The sequence below is a fragment of the Hetaerina americana genome, unplaced genomic scaffold, assembly GCF_022747635.1.
Source record: "Hetaerina americana unplaced genomic scaffold, ioHetAmer1.1.p SCAF_11, whole genome shotgun sequence".
NCBI lineage: Eukaryota > Metazoa > Arthropoda > Insecta > Odonata > Calopterygidae > Hetaerina > Hetaerina americana.
In genome coordinates this window covers 18,278,707-18,298,431 of record NW_027286181.1, presented here as the reverse complement: position 1 = coordinate 18,298,431, position 19,725 = coordinate 18,278,707, and the positions used below count along the sequence as shown (strand labels likewise).

Sequence of the window (19,725 nt, the reverse complement as noted above, 5' to 3'; positions counted from 1 at the left end):
AATATGATTTATGTTCGTCTAATAGGTGCTATAAGATCATTGCAAGTTAAAAAAAAAGTGTACATTTCGACGAAAAACATTCTATATTGACATTTTTGAGCAAATGTATCTTACAATAAAATGTTAAATATGAATTGAGATTGATTTTACTTCGCAACCTATTCTAGCCGACACTTGGTAATACAACAACAATAGGTGTTCCTTCAAGCGTAGAACATATAACAAGCTGTTTATTATGCATCAGTGTCCACTTTCACATCACTTCTCTACAGACTATCTCCACTAGCTGAGGGAAATGAAAGTTTTTCAAAACACGACTTAATCAAGGGTACATGCGGAGAAACTGCACTGGGGTCTGTCAACACATAGGAGGGAACCTGAAATATTGATAAAGATGACAAGAGATTAGGTACTAGGTGACGCAAATGCTGGATCAGAAGCCAGAAAAAAATAGGTATCAAGTGAAAATTTCTTGTTTCTCCAAATATGATGAGAAGTTGAACACAGACATCATGTTCTACTTCTCAATGCAGTTAGAGAAAATCAAGAACTCTTTAATTAATGCAGTTTCTTGCAAAAAACCAAGTTCACTGAGTTGGGTATCCACGGCAATGCTAAGAGAGAATCAACACTTCAAAAACCCACAGCTACAGAGGTTGACATTCTAAGTTTTAAAAAGAGAATATACCAAGCTCTTAATGATGCTTTATGGTATGTTTTTTACTTATTTTCTTAAGGGAACATTGAGATAATTAAGTACAATTATACTCATGGTGCTTCTAAAGAGTGCTACATAACAGCATACTACCTTGATCAAAAATTTCCCGGAATTTATTCAGAAAATTAAAAATACAAGTTTATTCATCTAAATCTATATTGTCCCCTTCAAAGTAATCCCCATCGACTGCAACACACTTATGCCAGCGCTTGATCCAATCCTCGAAACATTTTTTATATTCGGTTTTCGGTATGTCCATCAGTGCTTCCTGCGATTTTTCCATTACTTCCTCTCGGCTGCTAAAACGCATTCCCTGTAATGGTTTTTTAACTCGATTGAACAGAAAGAAGTCACAGGGAGCCAAATCAGGTGAATTCGGTGGCTGTTGGATGGTATTTGTTGCATTTTTCGTCAAAAAATTACGAATAATGATAGCACTGTGCGACGGTGCGTTATCATGGTGCAAAATCCACGAGTTTTCTGCCCACATTTCTGGTCTCTTTCGGCGAATTGCTTCACGCAAACGTCTCATAACGCCCAAATAATACTCTTTGTTTACTGTCTGGCCTTCTGGCAAAAATTCATGATGCACTACACCGTTGTAATCCATGAAAACCGTCAGCATTGCCTTCTTTTTTGACTGAAAACGACGTGGTTTTTTTGGTCTCGGCTCATTTGGTGAACGCCATTCACTTGCCTGATGTCTGGATTGCGTGTCGTACTCATAAACCCACGTCTCGTCTCCAGTAATGATCCTTTTGATGAATGTGGGATCGGATTCAGCCTCGCAAATCATGTCTTTTGCGACGTCAACACGGTCTCTTTTTTGCATGAAATTGAGGTCTTTGAGGCACCAACTTTGCTGCTACACGACGGAAACCCAAATCATTAACCACAATGCCTTGGGCGGATCCATAGGCAATGTTCAAGTCCTCCGCTATTTCTCTGATGGTTAATTTGCGGTTATTGACCAACATTTCTTTTACTTTATCAATTTTTTCACCGACTTTCGATGTCGATGGTCTGCCACTGCGTTCATCATCTTCGATTGACTCACGACCACTTCTGAACCGCTCGTGCCACTGGTAAACGACCGTTTTTTTTAGAGAATCGTTGCCGAAACACTTTTCCAACATTTCCAACGTCCGTGCGCCACTAAATCCGTTTTTTACGCAAAATTTAATACAAGTTCGTTGTTGCAAATTTAAATCCATTTCTGAAATTGTAAAAAATCGCCAACACACACAGAGATAGATGTACTCTTGGCTACGTAACTTTTTCAAATGTCAAGTTATGACACTAAGATTTAAAGGGAATATCAACAACAGATGTACCAATTTAACAAAAAAAACAGAACTCAAATCAGAACGATGGGAGCGCCACACGGTGGTTATTCCGGGAACTTTTTGATCAAGGTAGTAATTCATGTTCCAGTGAAATGAACATATTTTAGCAACATATTGCTTTTATGTAAGTTTTGCTCCACTTCAGGCAGATTGTACTTGCTTAGATATACAATATGTCATCATTAAGTTTTATTATTACAGATATATTTGGTTAGTAGTGCACAACAGCATGAATGTTTGGCAATAAGCTCAAGCAGTAAAAAGTAAAACAGATGGATGACTATGTACGAAATGACCTCAAGTTCACTAGTCTTCAATTGTACATTAATGATAACTGAATACATACCTTTATCTCCTGAATCATCCCTTGTCTTGCTGTGTATTCCCTAATTACAAAATTAGTTTCAAAATCATGGTAAATTCTTGTGTCATTTATTCGTATTAGGACATTGTCAATCCTCAGAAAATACCGGAGGAGGATAAAAAATTCATTTGGCATAACTCTCTGAAATGAAATGCAAATATTGATTAATGATCAAAACTATATTTTCTCAATTTTTCAAAAATTTCAACCTTTAAATCATGAACATTACTTACAATTTTAACTGAACAAACAGCACAGCCATTATCATGAAGTTCATCCTCAAATAATGTTAAATCATGATAAAACAATATTGATTTTTTTACTTTTAGCTTTTCCAAATCAATTCGTTCATTGGTATTTTCCACAGTCCAGTTTCCTTTAAGAGTTCCTTTATATTCTGTTGTAAATGTCCAGTCAAATGGCTTTATCATTCGCCCCAAGTATCCAGATTCTTGCCTACATGAAATGCTCTTTGTTAAAAATTACATTTTTAAATATTTAGCATGAAACTTTAAAAAGGAAGTGCTTTGATTTTGGTAAGCATCCCATGTAAAATATTCTACACTTCTAGAAATCGGAAAGAGCTTTTTACGAGATTTATACATTTACTACATTTTTCCCAATGTGTACAACCAAGGTTCACATACAGAGAATGAATGTGAAAGAACCCAATGAGGTGTAAAGTATTTTTATAAACATAGCACACACTGACTTTCTAATAATAGCAATCCAGGTTAACAATGTTTCCGATTAAAACAGCTGACTAACTGAACTCCCTGCCCAAAAACTTGCCAAGCCATCTGATTTGCTCACTATTTCATCATGACTCATATTTTCCCCCAATAGTATATAAATACATTGGTTGGAATGAGTCAAGAGGTTAAATGAAGCCTTATTTGAACCAAGAGACCAATTGAACCCTCTCTAACTAATTCAAGCCATACTCTTCATGCAAAGGACCATCCTCAATCGAATTGAGGTTGACTCTTTGACTATTCAGTGCTTCATAAGATGAAATATGTAGTTGGTGATTATGATGAATGCATTCACCATTATTGAATAAAGAATTATCCTGAAGCTTCTAAGAACCTCCAATGATATATGATTTCCCATTTTTTCTGGCTAATGTAAATAAAAATTTTACCACAGATGTAAAGGCAGTTTCTTATGAGGAAAACAATTTAATTATTGGAATTTTACTCTGAAAGTTGTTGACATAAGTAGCACTAGTTAAAGGCAGCCAATTTTGGCAGAACTGTCATTTTGTATGAATAACATATTAATACACTACCTTCTACCATTCACTGAGATGAGCTCCCTCTAATTAAATAAGGTTTACTAAATAAAACTCATAAATATTTTTCCCTTTTTGAATAATTGAATGAAGATATTTGTTCTATTTTATGGCACGTCTGCAAAGAAAATGCAATTATGTAAATGCATTTGCTTGCCATTACGACACAAAGTCATTCTATGCTTAGATACCTTCAATCTGACCCATCCAATAGAAGAGAGACGAGAGAAATGGTATTTGGAATATATTGGAGATAAATATTCTGAAGTCTTTCCAGACCATCAGCAGACTTATTTCATTAACATACATACACCAGTATTAATATCTATGACCTGAGGCTTGTAATAAATAATATTTATTAATTCTATTGACTATCATTCTCCAATCAAACTCCTCAACGTTGAATGCAATTCTTATCATTTAAGGTATTATATCCATTAAAGGTAGGCTTTGAAGAATTCTTGGTGATTAGTATTTACTTCCACCTATCACATAAACATTATCTTTTTTACCATGCATTATTTTAAATTATTTTTTTTAACTTCCACCTCTGCCTTCATGCCATTCAGAAGTCCCACCCTCCTCCCACTCTCCTCCTTCGTCTGCCCGGCTTAAGCAATGTGCTCCCTTCTATCACATAGTGTTCGATGTACCACTACCTTTCAATAATTCTTCCACCCATTTTCTTTTTCTATTCCAAATTTTCCCTCAGCAAATTCCTCTCTTCACCCACCTTATCCTATTTAATTAAATTTCAATCAGTTTTAAAAAGTACTAACATAAATTTTTGTACTTTCATGATTCCGTGATAGAAAATTTTAATTTTGCCGTACTAAGTGAATGCATTTACCTTTTAATTGAACGAACCTGGAGTGTGAGCACCATGGTCTCAAAAATAGCAGAGTATGAATCATTCCCTAACTCACATAACGTAAGAATTAAATGGAGGTTTAAATGTCCTTGAAGTCACAAAAACAAGGCTCAAAGTGTATCTTCATTTGGCTTTACCTTTTTCTAGGAACTATCATAATTTTTTCTGCATTATATTCCATATGTATTTTCTCTAACACAAATATGTTTAACAAAAGAAAGATTCAACTTTGGGATATCCTTACCAATTCCTCCTCCATTCAAGCATGAAATGTTATAGTGATAAAATATATAAGAAACAAACGTAAGTAAGAGATGAATTTTGGCCTGGCTTGATGAAGGTAGGACTGCATTACTTTTTGTGAACATGAATTAACGTATGAGATGATCATTAAGCAGTAACTTCTGGAAATGTGAGGATAAGAGCAAAGCTCACACCATGAAAAGTCACTTAGCCTTGAAAGCCAAAAATGCAATTTCTCATGAGTTATTTGACTACTGTCCTTTGCTGGCCACATAATATTTAAATACAAATTCCCCATTGTATTAAAATTGCAAAAATACATACCTTGACTCCTTCCATGCACCAGCACAAGCGATTTCGAGATTCATAGGTTTATCACTCACAAGCATTAAAGCATCCAATGGATTGAAATTCAGTTCACAACCATTGGAATTCTGTATGCATAATACATTTTTCGGAAAGACCATGTCAGGCAATTGAGGCAGGGGAACCTTTTGACTGTAACTAAAGGATTGCGATTGTAAATTGGATAAACATAAATGTGCAACAGTGATTTTAAGCTTTCTAAACAAGACAGCTACAGAAGAAATGCAACATAGAATGAACATAGGACGTTACCCCGCCGACCCCGTTGGCGGCGGGGTAACGTCCTCGTCTGCCATTCCAAGGGTCGCGGGTTCGATTCCCGCCTGGGTGAATTTTCCTCCACCTAGGGCTTGGGTGTTTGTAAATGTGATCATTGTTATCGTTGTTAATAGTTCGATGTAAAGGCCAGAATGTGCTGTTTTCGGACTTATACTGAATAAATAAATAAATAAAATAAATAAATAAACTTAGCCAAGGCCTGCATTTCAGAATGAATTTTTGACTATGTAACACACAATTATTATGACCCATATCACTAAGTTTACCATTCCATGGTGGCAAAAAAAAACTGACCCAGTCAAAAAAATTGGACAGTTCCAACCACATTCAGAACAATCGCCATATTATATACATAATGTATATCTATTCATAATGGTTATTCACTACATCAATGTGTAGTAATTAAGGGACATACATGTAACTTACCCCAATACCAAGTTGGCATTTAGTTTTTAGAAGACATTGTAAGAACCATAACCCATCACCAATAGAATTTACTATAATTCATTTTGCATTATGCTTTTTGGGGAAGAGGACTTACTTATCTCCACTGTCCATGATTAGGGAATATGAAGTCGTTTTCCTGTCCTAGACATTAGAGTTGATATGACTCAACTGAACAAATTATACAACGAAAACTCTCCCATCCTATTGATTGGCCCCAGCCAGAAAGAAGCTACTTATAACAGACTCAGTAATTAGCCTAGTACTTCAGAAATAAGTTAAAACTTTTTATTCCTCAACCATGCCATATATTTTTTTGCCTTGTGAAGTTACCAATTAGCCTCTGAGAAGTTATCGAAATTTGACAAATAATCTAGAACTTTCTGACTGATGTCAGTTTCTCTCCTTAATTTTACTGGGATACGTCAAAGGGGGCAAGGAAAAACCATGTTGACATTGAAGACCACAACATTCAGAGTGAGAGAGTTGGGTGGGTATCCGAATAACTCTCCAGTCTCTTCCTCGGGATAGGGGGCATGGAGATATTAAATTACCCACACGCCCTGAACAATATAGGGTAGTAAGTGGTATTTCTATGAAGAGAACAATAACAAAATGAATTTGGTATTTGCCCAGTGAACACAGTTATCAAACAAGGATGTTCTTTAAGTTAAAATCACAGCCATATAGACCATGCTTACAGTATGTGGTCCACATCATTAGTGGTCTGAGAGATTAAAATTTAAATAAAATTAGAGAGATTAAGTGTAAAAACAGATTTAAGAGGTAATTTTTTCTCATGAACATTAAGAGGTCAGAATGACATTATCCAACCATGCTAGGTGGAGACATTATTTAGTGTCAACAGTAGTGTAAAATCATCCCCTGCCACACACCCTAGCAATGGCTTGTAGGGTATCAAGTAGATGAAGCATATAATTCTACTTATAGTTGCACACAAATTGTATCAATGAAATGATGCCTTCATGAATGTAGTTTGGATGCAATAGCGATAGACAGACAAATCCATGAAAGAGTTGTGATACACAGATTTGGTCAATTTGAGACTATGGATGAAGGTTGAATCACTTAACAGTTACATGAGACCAGAGCTATGATTTGAGAGAGGAAGGGGTAGTTCATGAATATCAAGGGTGAATACAGTTCAACAGATCAAAAAAAGCTATATTGGGAGCCTCAGGAAGAAGTGACATGCATGGAAAAATATCATGAATGTAGCAGCACAGGATGTATGCATGGACAGGATAACGTAAGCCCCTGAATCAGGTTTTTTTTAACTTTTCCAGCCCTTTCAACATTGTAGATTGAAGGTATGTACATGGAAAGCCGTACAAAAATTAATTAAATGCCATATATTACACTGAGAAAAAGATATAATGCAAAATTTTTTACATGGACAATTGGAGCAATAATATGTCATCTAAGGGAGAGGGATGTTTAAAATGGCTCAGAGAAGCATTGCATGATTTATGGATGGTGAATTAGATAATGGGTGATTTTCGATTTATTTAATATGAAGTCTCATATGCCATTTATGTAATATTCACACCAGAAGTACATTCAGATTAACGAGCCACCGATTACTGGCTTCCCTGAGCCTAATTAAATTAAATCTGTGTTTGAGCCTGCATTTGAAAGAAATATTAAAATTGTCTTTCATTTCTGAACTATTAGACACTTGAAACCAAGAGAAGAGGGATCAACCTCAGATGGTGATTAGTTTGAGGGTACCTCCTTTTTTCCCTCCATTTTTGACACGAGCCAACACATTGAAAATTAGAGCTATGGCATAAACTTCTTTGACGGTTTCTGCCAAACCTTTCAGAGAAAACTCTTCATCACACCAAAGCGGAACATTTAAAATGACCAATCTTACAGCCATTTCATTTAATCCACCTTTATGAAATATGCGTAATCCTTGATAGTGAATATCCAGTTTATTGCTGCCTATTCCAGCAATGACAGAATGCATGAATGTTTAAAAGTTGATCATAATCATCGAAATGATGTCATTTCATCAAACAAGATAACACAGAGCACCATTTTTTTCCTCCATGCTTATTCTCACCAAAAACTACCACAACAATTACACTCTAACCCCATTTTATTATTAACTTAATTTGTCATGCCATGCCATTCCATTAAGTTAAGTACATTAACTTAATGGAATGAGCTCAAAATAATATTATGATAATGATAAAAACCACATTAACTAAGCAAAAATTGTTGACAGATAACCGAATGCAATCCCTGTTTTTCTAGATTTTAAGGAAGCCATTGACAAAGTACCTCACAGTCAACTACCCACAAAGCTAGAGTCATATGGCTTAAATAAAAATATCCTGGTTGGGATTAAAGACTTTGAATGATCGGGTACAAAGAGCAGTCATCGATGAAGTTAGCTCAAATAGAGTAGAAGTTATTTCAGGTGTCCCCCAGGGAAATGTTATCGGACCTCTTTTATTCCGATGACATCTACTCCGATGACATCTACTCCATTATATTATAATTTGGTCAAACATTACTTGGCTATTTATAACATCTGCCAGATGAAATTTCATTTCTGAATGTAGAAATGCTTGAGTTTATAGTGATACAGTATATACTTATAAACTAAATTTCAATGGAAAATCTAAGTTTATGCATATTGGAAGTCATAATTATTTTCCAGAGGAAAATAATGGCTTATCTACACTGGCACGCCAAATCAGACGCACTGTATACATCTCTCTCAGCAACTATTTGGATTTTTTGAGATTTATTGTAAGAATACAAAATGAGTTTTAACTGAACCAAAGTTTGTACAGATATCTTTCATCACAAAAGGAGCTTGCCAGTGATCTTATTAAAATGTTTGTTAAGCAGTTAAATTTTATTACCCTTCCTTTGCATAGATTTTCTACCGACTCATATTTTTTATCTGAGATGGGCGTTTTTCTAAGAGAGTGTAATAAGACTTATGACTTTCAAACAACAAACATTATTCAGGCTATCCCAACCGTATTTAATACGCTAATTACTATGGATGAGTTTGTACTTTGAAGTAGTGACAGATTTATAGGCCATACACAAGTTGCAGCTACAGACAGGGTAACTTACACACAAAATTCACACAGATTCGACTCGTCGTTCAGATTACACTCGCCTTCCTTAGAGCATTTCGAGTGTAGAATGTGGCTCTGCTCGTATTTTACTTTCCACGACTTAAATGTATGCTCTTCTGAGTTGAGGGGGAACTTTTGAATGTCAATTGGGTTCTTCGACGTCTCAGTCATTTTTCTGCGTTTACCACACGTTCAAACAAACCTAGATGATCGTGAAGTGAGCACTTATGAGGCCAAACCGAAACTGGCATAAGGCGTGCCACAAAAACATTGGCCACATTTGAAATAATTTACCATGACAAACCTACCTTGCTTGTCACCTCTGTTTACGTGTTTTATAAATTACACGAATGGATTTTAAAGTGGAGAAATATATGGAAAACTGAAAAGAAAAGTAAAAATGCTCTTAAGGAGCAATGATTTCGATGGCAAACATGCGCTGCAACATTTTTTCTTAAATAACTAACTACTACAAATTGACTATATCTCGACAGTCCTAATCACGCTGATTCATTTTGCAAGATTTAAAAGAAAAAATTCCAAAAAAAACGCAACTGCCGGGCCACATTGCCTGTGCAAGATAAACACTATATATTTACGTCCAATACTATTCTGTTGGTAGTGTTGATGTATATTGTGTATCACATGCACTGGTAGATCATTAAAGAGCGAATTTCGAGTGTAATTTGTCATTTTTGGCGGGGTGGGAATATGCTGTAGTGGTCGGATATGGAAGAAATTAAATATGCCTTTCAAAACTGTCAAATTTGACTCAAAATTTAAACTCGAATCTTTGAATGGACTAAAAGTGCTATCACTAAATGGAAAGGACCTTCTCATTCTTTGGCACAAACATGTTGTTACAGTTTTTCATATAACCTATCCAGTGGAAAAACTTAATAAGTGTTTCGGGGTAAGAAAAATGACATCTGCTGGTGTTGGGGTGGTCGGCAAGATATTCAATTTTCCTGGGCGTTGTTCAAAATGTCATTCTTTTTAAATTATGTGTTTCATCTGTTAGAATTTATTAGTTTTGTTACGAACGAAATAAAGTAAATTCATGTGTCTGGTTTGTATGTGCTATTTTTCTTGATTACTATCTTAAACCAAACAGTAAAAAATGAAATTTTCAAAAATCTAGCAAAGTTGTTCTTTTTCTTTCATCTGAAATTAATTTGGCCGTGTGGTTTCACACGCATCTGAGGTACATCATGCAATCGCTTTTTTCCTAGTCCGACAATGTAAAGCAAGTTTTCGTAGTACTTATATGCTGTGTCAAAACGTTCGTCATACGTGTGTCCTTTTTCAAGCCATGCGATTCGGAGTAAATTTTTTCCGTTTAAGTAAATTTAAAAGCAAATAATACTTCTCACAAGGAGTATTTTTACTCTTTACTGGGTAGTATTTTGGCAAACTGCTGTGACCAGTGTATCTTATGGGTTGAGTATGAGTAATGGGTATCTTTCGAAGTTGGCATCGAATGTAGAATTTTGTGATGTTTCAAATTTACTTTGTCTTCGGTCACACACTGATTCATTATACTCCCCACTTTTAACTAAAAATAATAGTACAACTCATCGTTTCCAATTGATGGAGATATAATTTTTACTACCCTTAATGATTAATTATTTTTCTTGTATGCCACCAGTAATTTGATACTACATTTGAAAGAATAAGTGATCTAAATACTTACTTTATACTTTATTGAGACACCCTGCTTGTCAAGAATTAGTACTTTTGGACTAAAAAGTTAATACAAATATTGAGACATTTAAATGAATATGAATTTTAGAATCCAAGTCTAATATAGTGATAGGATAAATCAATAATGTGCTTATTTCTTCTACAGGTATTTCACTTTGCCAATGAAATAAAAGATGTAATTTTGACCAAGAGTATCCTTCTGTGCTTGAGTGGAGCTGGGCTCGTTTATCTAGCAGATCTTCATGATGGAATTATGAGGTGGATTTTCTATTTTTGGTAACTTGTTCTACCATACGCTATTTTACTGAAGTGTCTACTTTTGATTTGCAGGATAAAAGGATTGGTTATTGAACACAAAGAATTCAAATTTGCGAAGAATGTAGTGTCCTTCAGTGCCACCAGTGAAGGATTTTTACTCCTAACTGGAAAGGGTGAACTGATGTCTTTCAGAATTTTACGAATGGAGAATGGAAACAGTAAAATTTCACTGAGAATAACACGGAATGTTCCAGGGCACATTGTTAGCATGAATGAAGCATATTGTTAATTACCAACTTAAATATTTCTTAAGTATGCAGCATAGCCTAATTTAAATACTAATCTTTTTATGCCTTAGGGTCAAGTGCAAAAGAACAGCTATGTAACTACATGTCAACCTGCTCACATCCACACAAGTTTGGCCTCATTGTTATTCAAGGACATAGCTCTCTTAAAATGTGATATTATATTTTTGGGTTTAGATAATGGAAATGTCTACTGGTTACCACTTCTAGACAATATAGGTGAATCCACCTTCAATTTGATCCACAGCTCTACTTCAGCTATCAAGGATATTATTTTTGCTACTGGTAAGCCTTAGTATAGCTGGTGCTATTGAATTTCAAATGATTTTAGCTATAAATGTGTACATGTGTTTCACTGCACTGTATGGTAAATCTTTCAGCCACTTATCCATTTATTAAATAGCTCAAAGTTAGTCTTATTTTGTAAATGCTTGGTTTATTAATTTATAATTATTCAGAGGGAAATTAATTAGCTGCAATAAAATTCTGACAACTTTTTATTTCATTATTGATGATAGTGTACCATTAAGATAGTTTTTGATTGACATGCTTGGATTGGAGACTCACCACTGCAAAACTTCTAAGCCTCTCCTAATACTACTCAAAATGAAACCCTACATTAATATGATACCCTTTTTCAATTATACATACATTCTGCCTTCTTTCATTCTATCCAACATGCCTTTTATTTCCTCCCCCTATCTCAATCAGGAAATAATTTGGAATTTTTTCCATGTCGGCCAAGTAATGTGTAGTACTACAATGGCTTTTATTATATACTGCCTATGTAATAATTTCCCTCATGAGAAATATACATGTGGAAGTTTTTGCTCTGGTTAAGTTCTGCTCTTCTAAGGTTGGTGCTTGGTATGGATGTTGTGAATCATTAATTAAAAAGCCAGACCATTAATTAAAGACCAGATCATTTCCCTATGGGGAAATTTTCCTCACCTAAAAAATCATTTTCAAAACATAAAGAGTATATAAGGTTTCGGTAGTTGTTATTTAAATCTATGGTATATCTTGTTCTAATACTGTTTTCTTCTACACTTTTGGGCTTCCTCTTAAATTGATGATATCATGGCATCAGAACAGCATTAGTGAATTTTGTGATAGTGATGCAGCCTCTTAAGTGAATGTTGATATTTCAAACCCAAAACTTGTGGAAACAGCCAAGATATTAAACCTCCAGTCCTAGTGGTGCTAGATAACTCCTGAATTACTGCCCAAAGATGAACCAGTGAAACAAAACGAAAGAAAACCTCATAACAAGGGCTTACAAATGTAGGAAAGTTAACCCTTTTGCTGCAGTTCACTTTCTGGAATCCTACCTCTCAAATGTGGTGAAAATGATGGTATCTTGTCTCTGTGAGCTTTATTACTCCCAAAATAATAAAATAGGTAATCTAAATTATAAAAACCTGGCAATAAAAAAATCTAGATTCAATGTTTATTTAATGGAAAATTTTTTAGAATTTAATTTGACTTACATAATTTTTAAAAAATTTCATTGTATGATAACACATCAAAGAGAGGGTGAAAAGGTACAAGGTTAATCCCAGAAGTAACAAACCCAACAAAGAAAACACAAAATTTTTGGAAAAAAATCCATATATTTTTCAACATAATCTCCTTTCAGCTCTATACACTTTTCCAAGCGAAGTTCAATTCGTTTTTTTTTAAGGTAATCTACCGGTTAAGGTAGGTTTTTGGATGGACACAACTACCAAACAAACATTTTATTACTCCTAACAAAACTCAAAATCCATCATCCTACTCTATATCAGGTCCCTCTTCATCTCTGAGTACTTTCTTCCTCCCTTCATCCCATCCAACATCCCTATCCGGTTCCTTCCCTTTCCTCTTTTGCCCAACATTCTCCCCTCTATCACAGTCTTTAACATCCCACTGCCAGTCAACACCCCCTTCATCCACTTTTCCTGCCTCCATAGGATTTCTCCCAACAAACCCCTCTCTTCACCCACTATGCCAAGTGCTTCCTCATTTGTTTTCTTCTCTGTCCATTTCACCTTCTCCATTCTTCCCCACACCCACATTTCAAAAGCCTCCAATCTATGTCTATCCTCCTGCTTCAACGACCACGTTTCCGCGCCGTACATAGCTACGCTCCATATCAAAGTCTTTACGAGTCTTTTCTTAACATTCTTACTCAACGTCCCCGTCATCAACTCCCTCCTCCTTGTGAAAGCCTCTTTGCCTAGCGCGATTCTTCTCCTTACGTCCCTACTACTTTGACCGTGTTGGTCCAAAACACTACCGAGATATGTAAACTGTTCTACCTGCTCTAGTTTTTGCCCTCCTATTTTGTTTAGCTTAGCCTTTTTCCTTCTAGGATTAGCCTCCTTTCCCTCCAATCTATTCCTATTTTCTGCAATATACTCATTAGTTTTTCCCAATTCACTCTGTCAAACGCTTTTTCGAAATCTACGAAACAGGCTCTTGGTTGTGTTCTATATTCCTCTCGATTAAAAATCTCATTACTGCAGTGGCATCACGCGTACCTCTCCCCTTCCTCAACCCAAACTGATCATACCCTAAGTAATCATTTGTCCTACTCTCTATCCTCTGTTTATGATCCTGAGAACAACTTTAGCTGCGTGGGATATCAAACTTATCGTCCTGTAGTCCTCACATGATGTAGCCTTTACCTTTTTCAGAATAGGAACTGTCTTGCTCCTCAAAATAGCCATTAGCTGCCAACATCGCTTCTTCACGGTTGGAAAATCTTTGACCACCAAGCCATTTTTTCAAGATTGCATACAGAAAATAATCCGTGGGGGCTAAATCTGGTGATTAAGGTGCATGAGGTAGCAAGTCAAACTTCAATTCATGAATTTTGGCCATTGCAATAACAGATTTGTAAGCTGCTGCATTGTCTTGATGAAGCAACACTTTCTTCTTAGCCAAATGCAGCCGCTTTTGCTTTATTTCTTTGCTCAAATGTTGCAATAAGTTCGCATAATACTCGCTGTTGATAATTTTTCCCTTTTCAAGATAGTCAATGAAAATTATCCTAGGCATATCCCAAAAAATCGACGCCTGCAGATGAAACAGTATTCGCCTTCTTTGGAGCTGGTTCTCCCTTTTGAATCCATTGTTTTGATTGTTCTATTGTCTCAGGTGTGAAGTAATGGACCCATGTTTCATCCATGTTTATGAAATGGTGCAAAAATTCTGCTTTGTTGTTGTGAAACTTTGCTAAACACTCAATTGAAGGTTCTCCCTTTTGAATCCATTGTTTTGATTGTTCTATTGTCTCAGGTGTGAAGTAATGGACCCATGTTTCATCCATAATTATGAAACGGTGCAAAAATTCTGCTTTGTTGTTGTGAAACTTTGCTAAACACTCAATTGAAACATATTCATGACACTGGTTTTGCTCTAGTGTGAGCCCATCTTGCACACAGCTTTCTCATGTCCAAATTTTCAGTTAATATACCATGTACCACACTTTTTGAAAAGCCAACTATGTCTGCTAACTCATGCACTTTCAGTCAACGATCATTCAGTATCACTTCATAGATTCTCTTCACCGTTTCTGGAGTCTTCACCTCATTTGGTCAACCAATGCGATGCTTGTCTTGACAGCTCATACGACCACGTTTAAACTCTGCTACCCAATATTTTACCATTGTAAACGAAAGAGCAGACTCACCCTGAGTAGAATCCAGTTCAGCTTTTATATTGGTTGGGCTGAGGCCTTTCAAATAAAAGTGTTGTATCTCATAACAATGACAAATTTTCTCCAATTTCACAAATTCACTGAAAACGTTCACTATTGATGGCTGCCAAACAAATACTAAACAACGTGACATCTTCAGTCTTGTAACATATGCTTTATAGATTGCCTACTTTCTAATACAGTGATATTTTTTAAACAACTACCGCCATCTTTAGGTGAGGCGGGGTACTAATGGGACCACCCTCGTATGTTCCCAGCAGCAAAAAGGCTAAACTCAGCCAGTTCAAAATTATTTTTTAATGTTCAATCCCTAGGGAATAAGGGTTACATTCTTGTGGCAGTGTTACAATCTCTAAAATCTGATATTGTTCTTTTGTGCAAACATTGGTTCTACATTAATGAAATCCCATCTTTTAGCATTCCTGGCTAATAAGCTTAAGATCAAAATTTGGCAATGCTCACTGAAAAGGCTATGTTTGCTCCAAAAAATTGAATTTAATATTTCATGCTTGGATTTCAATCTAAAAAATGAGAAATATTATTGATGTTATGTATGAATTTAGGAAATAAGGAGATGTTTATCAATGCGTTTCTCTCTGCAAAAAATGATGTTATGCCTCTAAAAATATTGACAGCCTCATTATGTGTGGCAACTTTAATGTGGTATGTTTGCATGAATCCAGTGAAAAATTTGAAATGAGTAATGTGTGTTATATTCATGGACTCCAATTACTAAATAAGCATGCCAGTAGAATGGCTTTCACCTCCTCTCCTATCACTAACTTGACTATGTATAATAATCTTTCTGGAAAGTTTTTTCATGATGTAGTTGCTACTGATTTTTCTGACCACATAGCATTCAGCCTCTCCTTAGAGCTCCATACATTGATAAAAAACCTCAGAGGTCAGTTAAATAGGTGAGTGTAGAGCTCACCCAGTACTAAGCCCAAAGGTATGTGACATTCGCACATCAGGGTTGCGGGGGCTATTTGATCCCCCTGTGCCTACTATGGTTTCCCAGGAAGATCTGCTTCCTGAAAAATCACACAGCTTGATTAAAGCTGAGGGTTTCCAGAGGCATACCTGGGAATCAAACGTAGGCCCACTGATCAGAAGTTGAATGGTTTCCCCTTGTACTACGATACATACTCAGATACTAGAAAGAATTTCTCAAAACTTAGTAAGGAGAAGATGTGACAATGAATCCACCCATTACTTTATGTATGTGCATTTAATATATCCAGAAACATGGGCAGGTGTGTATGAAGAAGCAATGTTTACTGGTATATTTGTTATACATGTAAATATTGCTTTTCCTTAAAAGAAAAGAAGTCGGACTAACAACTCAAAAAAACAATAGTTTCAATCCACTAAATTCTTAGTCTAGAGTCAAAAGATATGGGAATATCATTTTTGTCTAAAAGTTTGAAGACACTAAACTTCTTGATACATATGGAAAAAGCTTTAAGGAGTATAAGAATTGTTTAATTTACTGCCTAAAATGTGTAATAGAGGCTCTCATATCTCTATCACCAAACATATCAGAAGCGAGATGTTATCAAGCACAGTACTAATGCAATAAAAATACCTAGACCAAAATGTATTACTTTCAATAGCATTTATATTCCTAGTCTAGTGGAAAGATCTAATAACTTCAGCACTGTTCTGTCTGATCCCACCTGATGTCCCTATATCTCCAAATTCCTAACCTAGATCCTCTATTCTTTCCTCTAGTTTTTTCTACTTTCTAATGATCCACAAGAAGTTGATAAGGTCATCTCATTTTCCTTCCAGTCTGGAAGAAGTCCCTATCCCCATAATGAAGGCAGTAAAGGGGCATGTCTCTTATCCTCTAAAGGACATAATAAACTTGTACTTTGATGAAGGCCATTTCCGAACATGCCATAAACTAGCATGTGTGCACCCATAGCTTTCACATGAAAGGCTCCTTGTGGGATTGCAAAAATTATTGGATACATTTCTGTATCCTCCATAGCTTTTCAAATATTTTTGAAAAAACTATTTTATAATCATTACCCCACTTTCTTGAATCAAACCATCTTATTCATGATTCACGATATGGCTTCCACAATTCAGTCTGTGATAGCTGCATCTTTCCAAATACCAAACTAAAGTCATAATCCACAAGAATCTAAAAACCTTACCTCAGGGACCTTCTATAAAACAATTCATTTGTATGATACGCAAGGGAATGGTAATTGATTTCAGGAAGTGTTCTATCCTAAGAATACTGGGGATGTTGGATCTAATAATTAATTGCTTTCACAGTGGTTGATGTTTGAAATATGTAAATGAGTGCTTAAAATTACTGGATCACCAATTTGAGCAAATGTAGGTTTCCTTTAGCATTGTAATTTAAAAAAATTAAAAGCACAGTAAATGTAATTAATTAGCCTCACATTTTATGATGTGAAATGTTACTTATGAATTATTACTTTTAAACATATGCATATGATGTACACCCAATTGTTTTAATTGCTGGCGTGTATGTCCCTTGCACTCATTTCCCGACTCCCAATGGTGGCCTTCTGGGTAACCGGTAACAGTCAGTGATAAATACATCCTAGGCATTTCAGAGTTATCACCTCTATAACCTGGTATATATGGATTTTTAAATGGGTGAGAAATACTGGGAGAAGTCAGGAATCTAAATAAAATTGTTCTTAGCTGTCTGCCTTTAATCTCTTTGACAGAATATGATGTACATTGGGGGTGGTCTCCTAGACACTTAGACCTGTTGGTCTATTGTTCTGTCTGCCTTACCTTCCAGTTCCAGCAGCCTTTTTAAAGGGTATCAATATGGATAAATTGTTCCACCTGTTCTAGTTTTTGCCCTCCTGTTTTAATGTTTAACTTTTTCTAAAACTGCATGAATTGAGATTTATTTACATTTATTCCCATCTCATACCTACTGCACTGACTATGCAATACCAATGCACCAGCAGAGTTTGCAACCCCTTGGCTGTCTGACAAACTGAAGCTTGATCCTCCGCAAACCTAACTGAATTGATGAATTGCCCACTGGCATTCATTTCTACATCCAGTTCTTCCTACCATTTCATCCAGATATTTTTGAAAAGCATGGGTGGTTATAGACACCCGTCTTACTCCTCTTCGTAACGCTGCCCAACTGGACTCTCCATCCCCCACTTTCAACTGAGCAGTCTGACACATGTACAGGATGTGGATTAGTCAGTCTCCTGTCCTTCGAATCTTCTCCTATTTTCGGCAGTATATTCATCAATTCTACACAATTTGCTCTATCAAATGCCTCATTACAAAACAAAGAAATACATCCTGATTGTATTCTCTGTTCCAATGAGTGATCTGATGACTGCCATTTCATCACGTGTGCATTTCCCCTTTCTGAACCTAAACATCATCCCATAAAGTTATCATTTTCCCTGATCTACATTCTCTTAATGATGATTCCAAGAACCTGTGTAGGGAATAAAACTTATTTTCCTATAGGACTCACCTATGGCTGCCTTTCCCTTTTTTGGATTGGCTACTAATACTGATCTGGCAAAATCTTCCAGCCAAATTCCTGCCAACTTTTCCTGAGCCCTAAATTATTAATTGAACCTAAGATATCTCCATCTACATCATAATCTCTTGCAAAGTCTAAGCTTGCTGACCTAATATCCTTATCAGATAGATTTTCTGTGTCTTCTTTCAATCTCTTTGAATATTGCCCCCTTCAATTAATTTTCATAATTTATCGTGGATGGTTATCTCAGATTTTCCATTCTTCCTGACTGTGCTTTCACCTTCCTTTGTAAACTTTCTGTATCCTCAGACTGCATCTTCCACCACTCCTTGCACAATTCGTTTCCCACCTCAATTTATTATTATTCAACTCTCTTGTCCTTTTACCTCATCCTTCATTTTCTTTCTCTTGTGTATTTTCCTAATCATCTTGTTTGTAATCCATTGGTCTTTTCTTATAGTTCCGTTTGTGGCTTTCTATAACTCTTTTTTGATGCATTCCCATTTTTTTCTACTGTACCCCTCTCCCTGTTCTAACTCACAATTTTCTTTACAGCCTGCTGGTACTCCTTTCTTTTCCCCCGGTTAAATGCTACTAAATTCCATTTTCTCAACCTTCTTTCTTGTTTTTCCTCCTGAATCTGACTCATGGCGCATGGTTTTTAAACCATGTGTCCATTACGATTATATCTCGTCTCCTTCAGAACTTCATTGCTTTCTTCCCATGTTCACTCCTTGTTTCCAAAACATAGATCCCTACCTCACTACTATCTCTCCAACTATCATCTCATTACAATCCCCCATCATTATCAAACATTCCCTTCCAGAAACACCTGCCATTGTTTTCTCTGATTGAATGTATATCCCGTCAACTCCTTTCTCCTTATGATATCATGGTGTTATGCTGACCTAAATGATGGGCAAGTTTATTGGTTCAATTCTAACTTCTGCTAATAATATTCTATCACTTGCCTGCTCAATGTTTCTTCCTTGCTTTCTGTTCAATACTCTTGCCACCCCTTGCAGGCTTTCTTCCCTTTCTCTGTACCAATATTATTAATCCTTAACCGTCACTCCAGAAATTCCAGATATCCTTCAATCTCACCTTGAACAACCCCAATATATCTATGTATTCTTTCTCCATTGCCAGCTTTACTTTTCTACTTTCTGTCTTCAGCATCATTCTACTAGTAAC

General features: G+C 35.9%; 1 protein-coding gene across 2 annotated transcripts; it reads right to left on the bottom strand.

Annotated features, from left to right (window-relative positions):
• Positions 1-35: 35 nt before the first annotated feature.
• On the bottom strand, positions 36-9,559 carry LOC139700954 (TIP41-like protein). Of its 2 annotated transcripts, XM_071599467.1 has the most exons (6): positions 9,359-9,559; positions 9,046-9,252; positions 5,161-5,340; positions 2,662-2,884; positions 2,411-2,569; positions 36-377 (listed from the first exon to the last, which is right to left on the bottom strand). In XM_071599467.1, the coding sequence occupies exons 2-6, from the start codon at positions 9,219-9,221 to the stop codon at positions 267-269; spliced, it is 849 nt and encodes a 282-aa protein (XP_071455568.1). In that variant the 5' UTR covers positions 9,222-9,252; positions 9,359-9,559; the 3' UTR covers positions 36-266. The 2 variants fall into 2 exon arrangements, with proteins under 2 accessions (XP_071455568.1, XP_071455569.1); XM_071599468.1 differs by lacking the exon at positions 9,359-9,559 and having other exon boundaries at positions 9,046-9,287.
• Between the last annotated feature and the right edge of the window lie 10,166 nt (positions 9,560-19,725).

Coding starts and splice junctions, on each gene's coding strand:
- LOC139700954 (XM_071599467.1), bottom strand. CDS start 9,221: ATGACTGAGACGTCGAAGAACCCAATTGACATTCAAAAGTTCCCCCTC. Junction 2,570..2,661: donor CTGTTTGTTCAGTTAAAATT/GTAAGTAATGTT, acceptor ATTTCATTTCAG/AGAGTTATGCCAAATGAATT. Junction 378..2,410: donor GGATGATTCAGGAGATAAAG/GTATGTATTCAG, acceptor TCAATATTTCAG/GTTCCCTCCTATGTGTTGAC.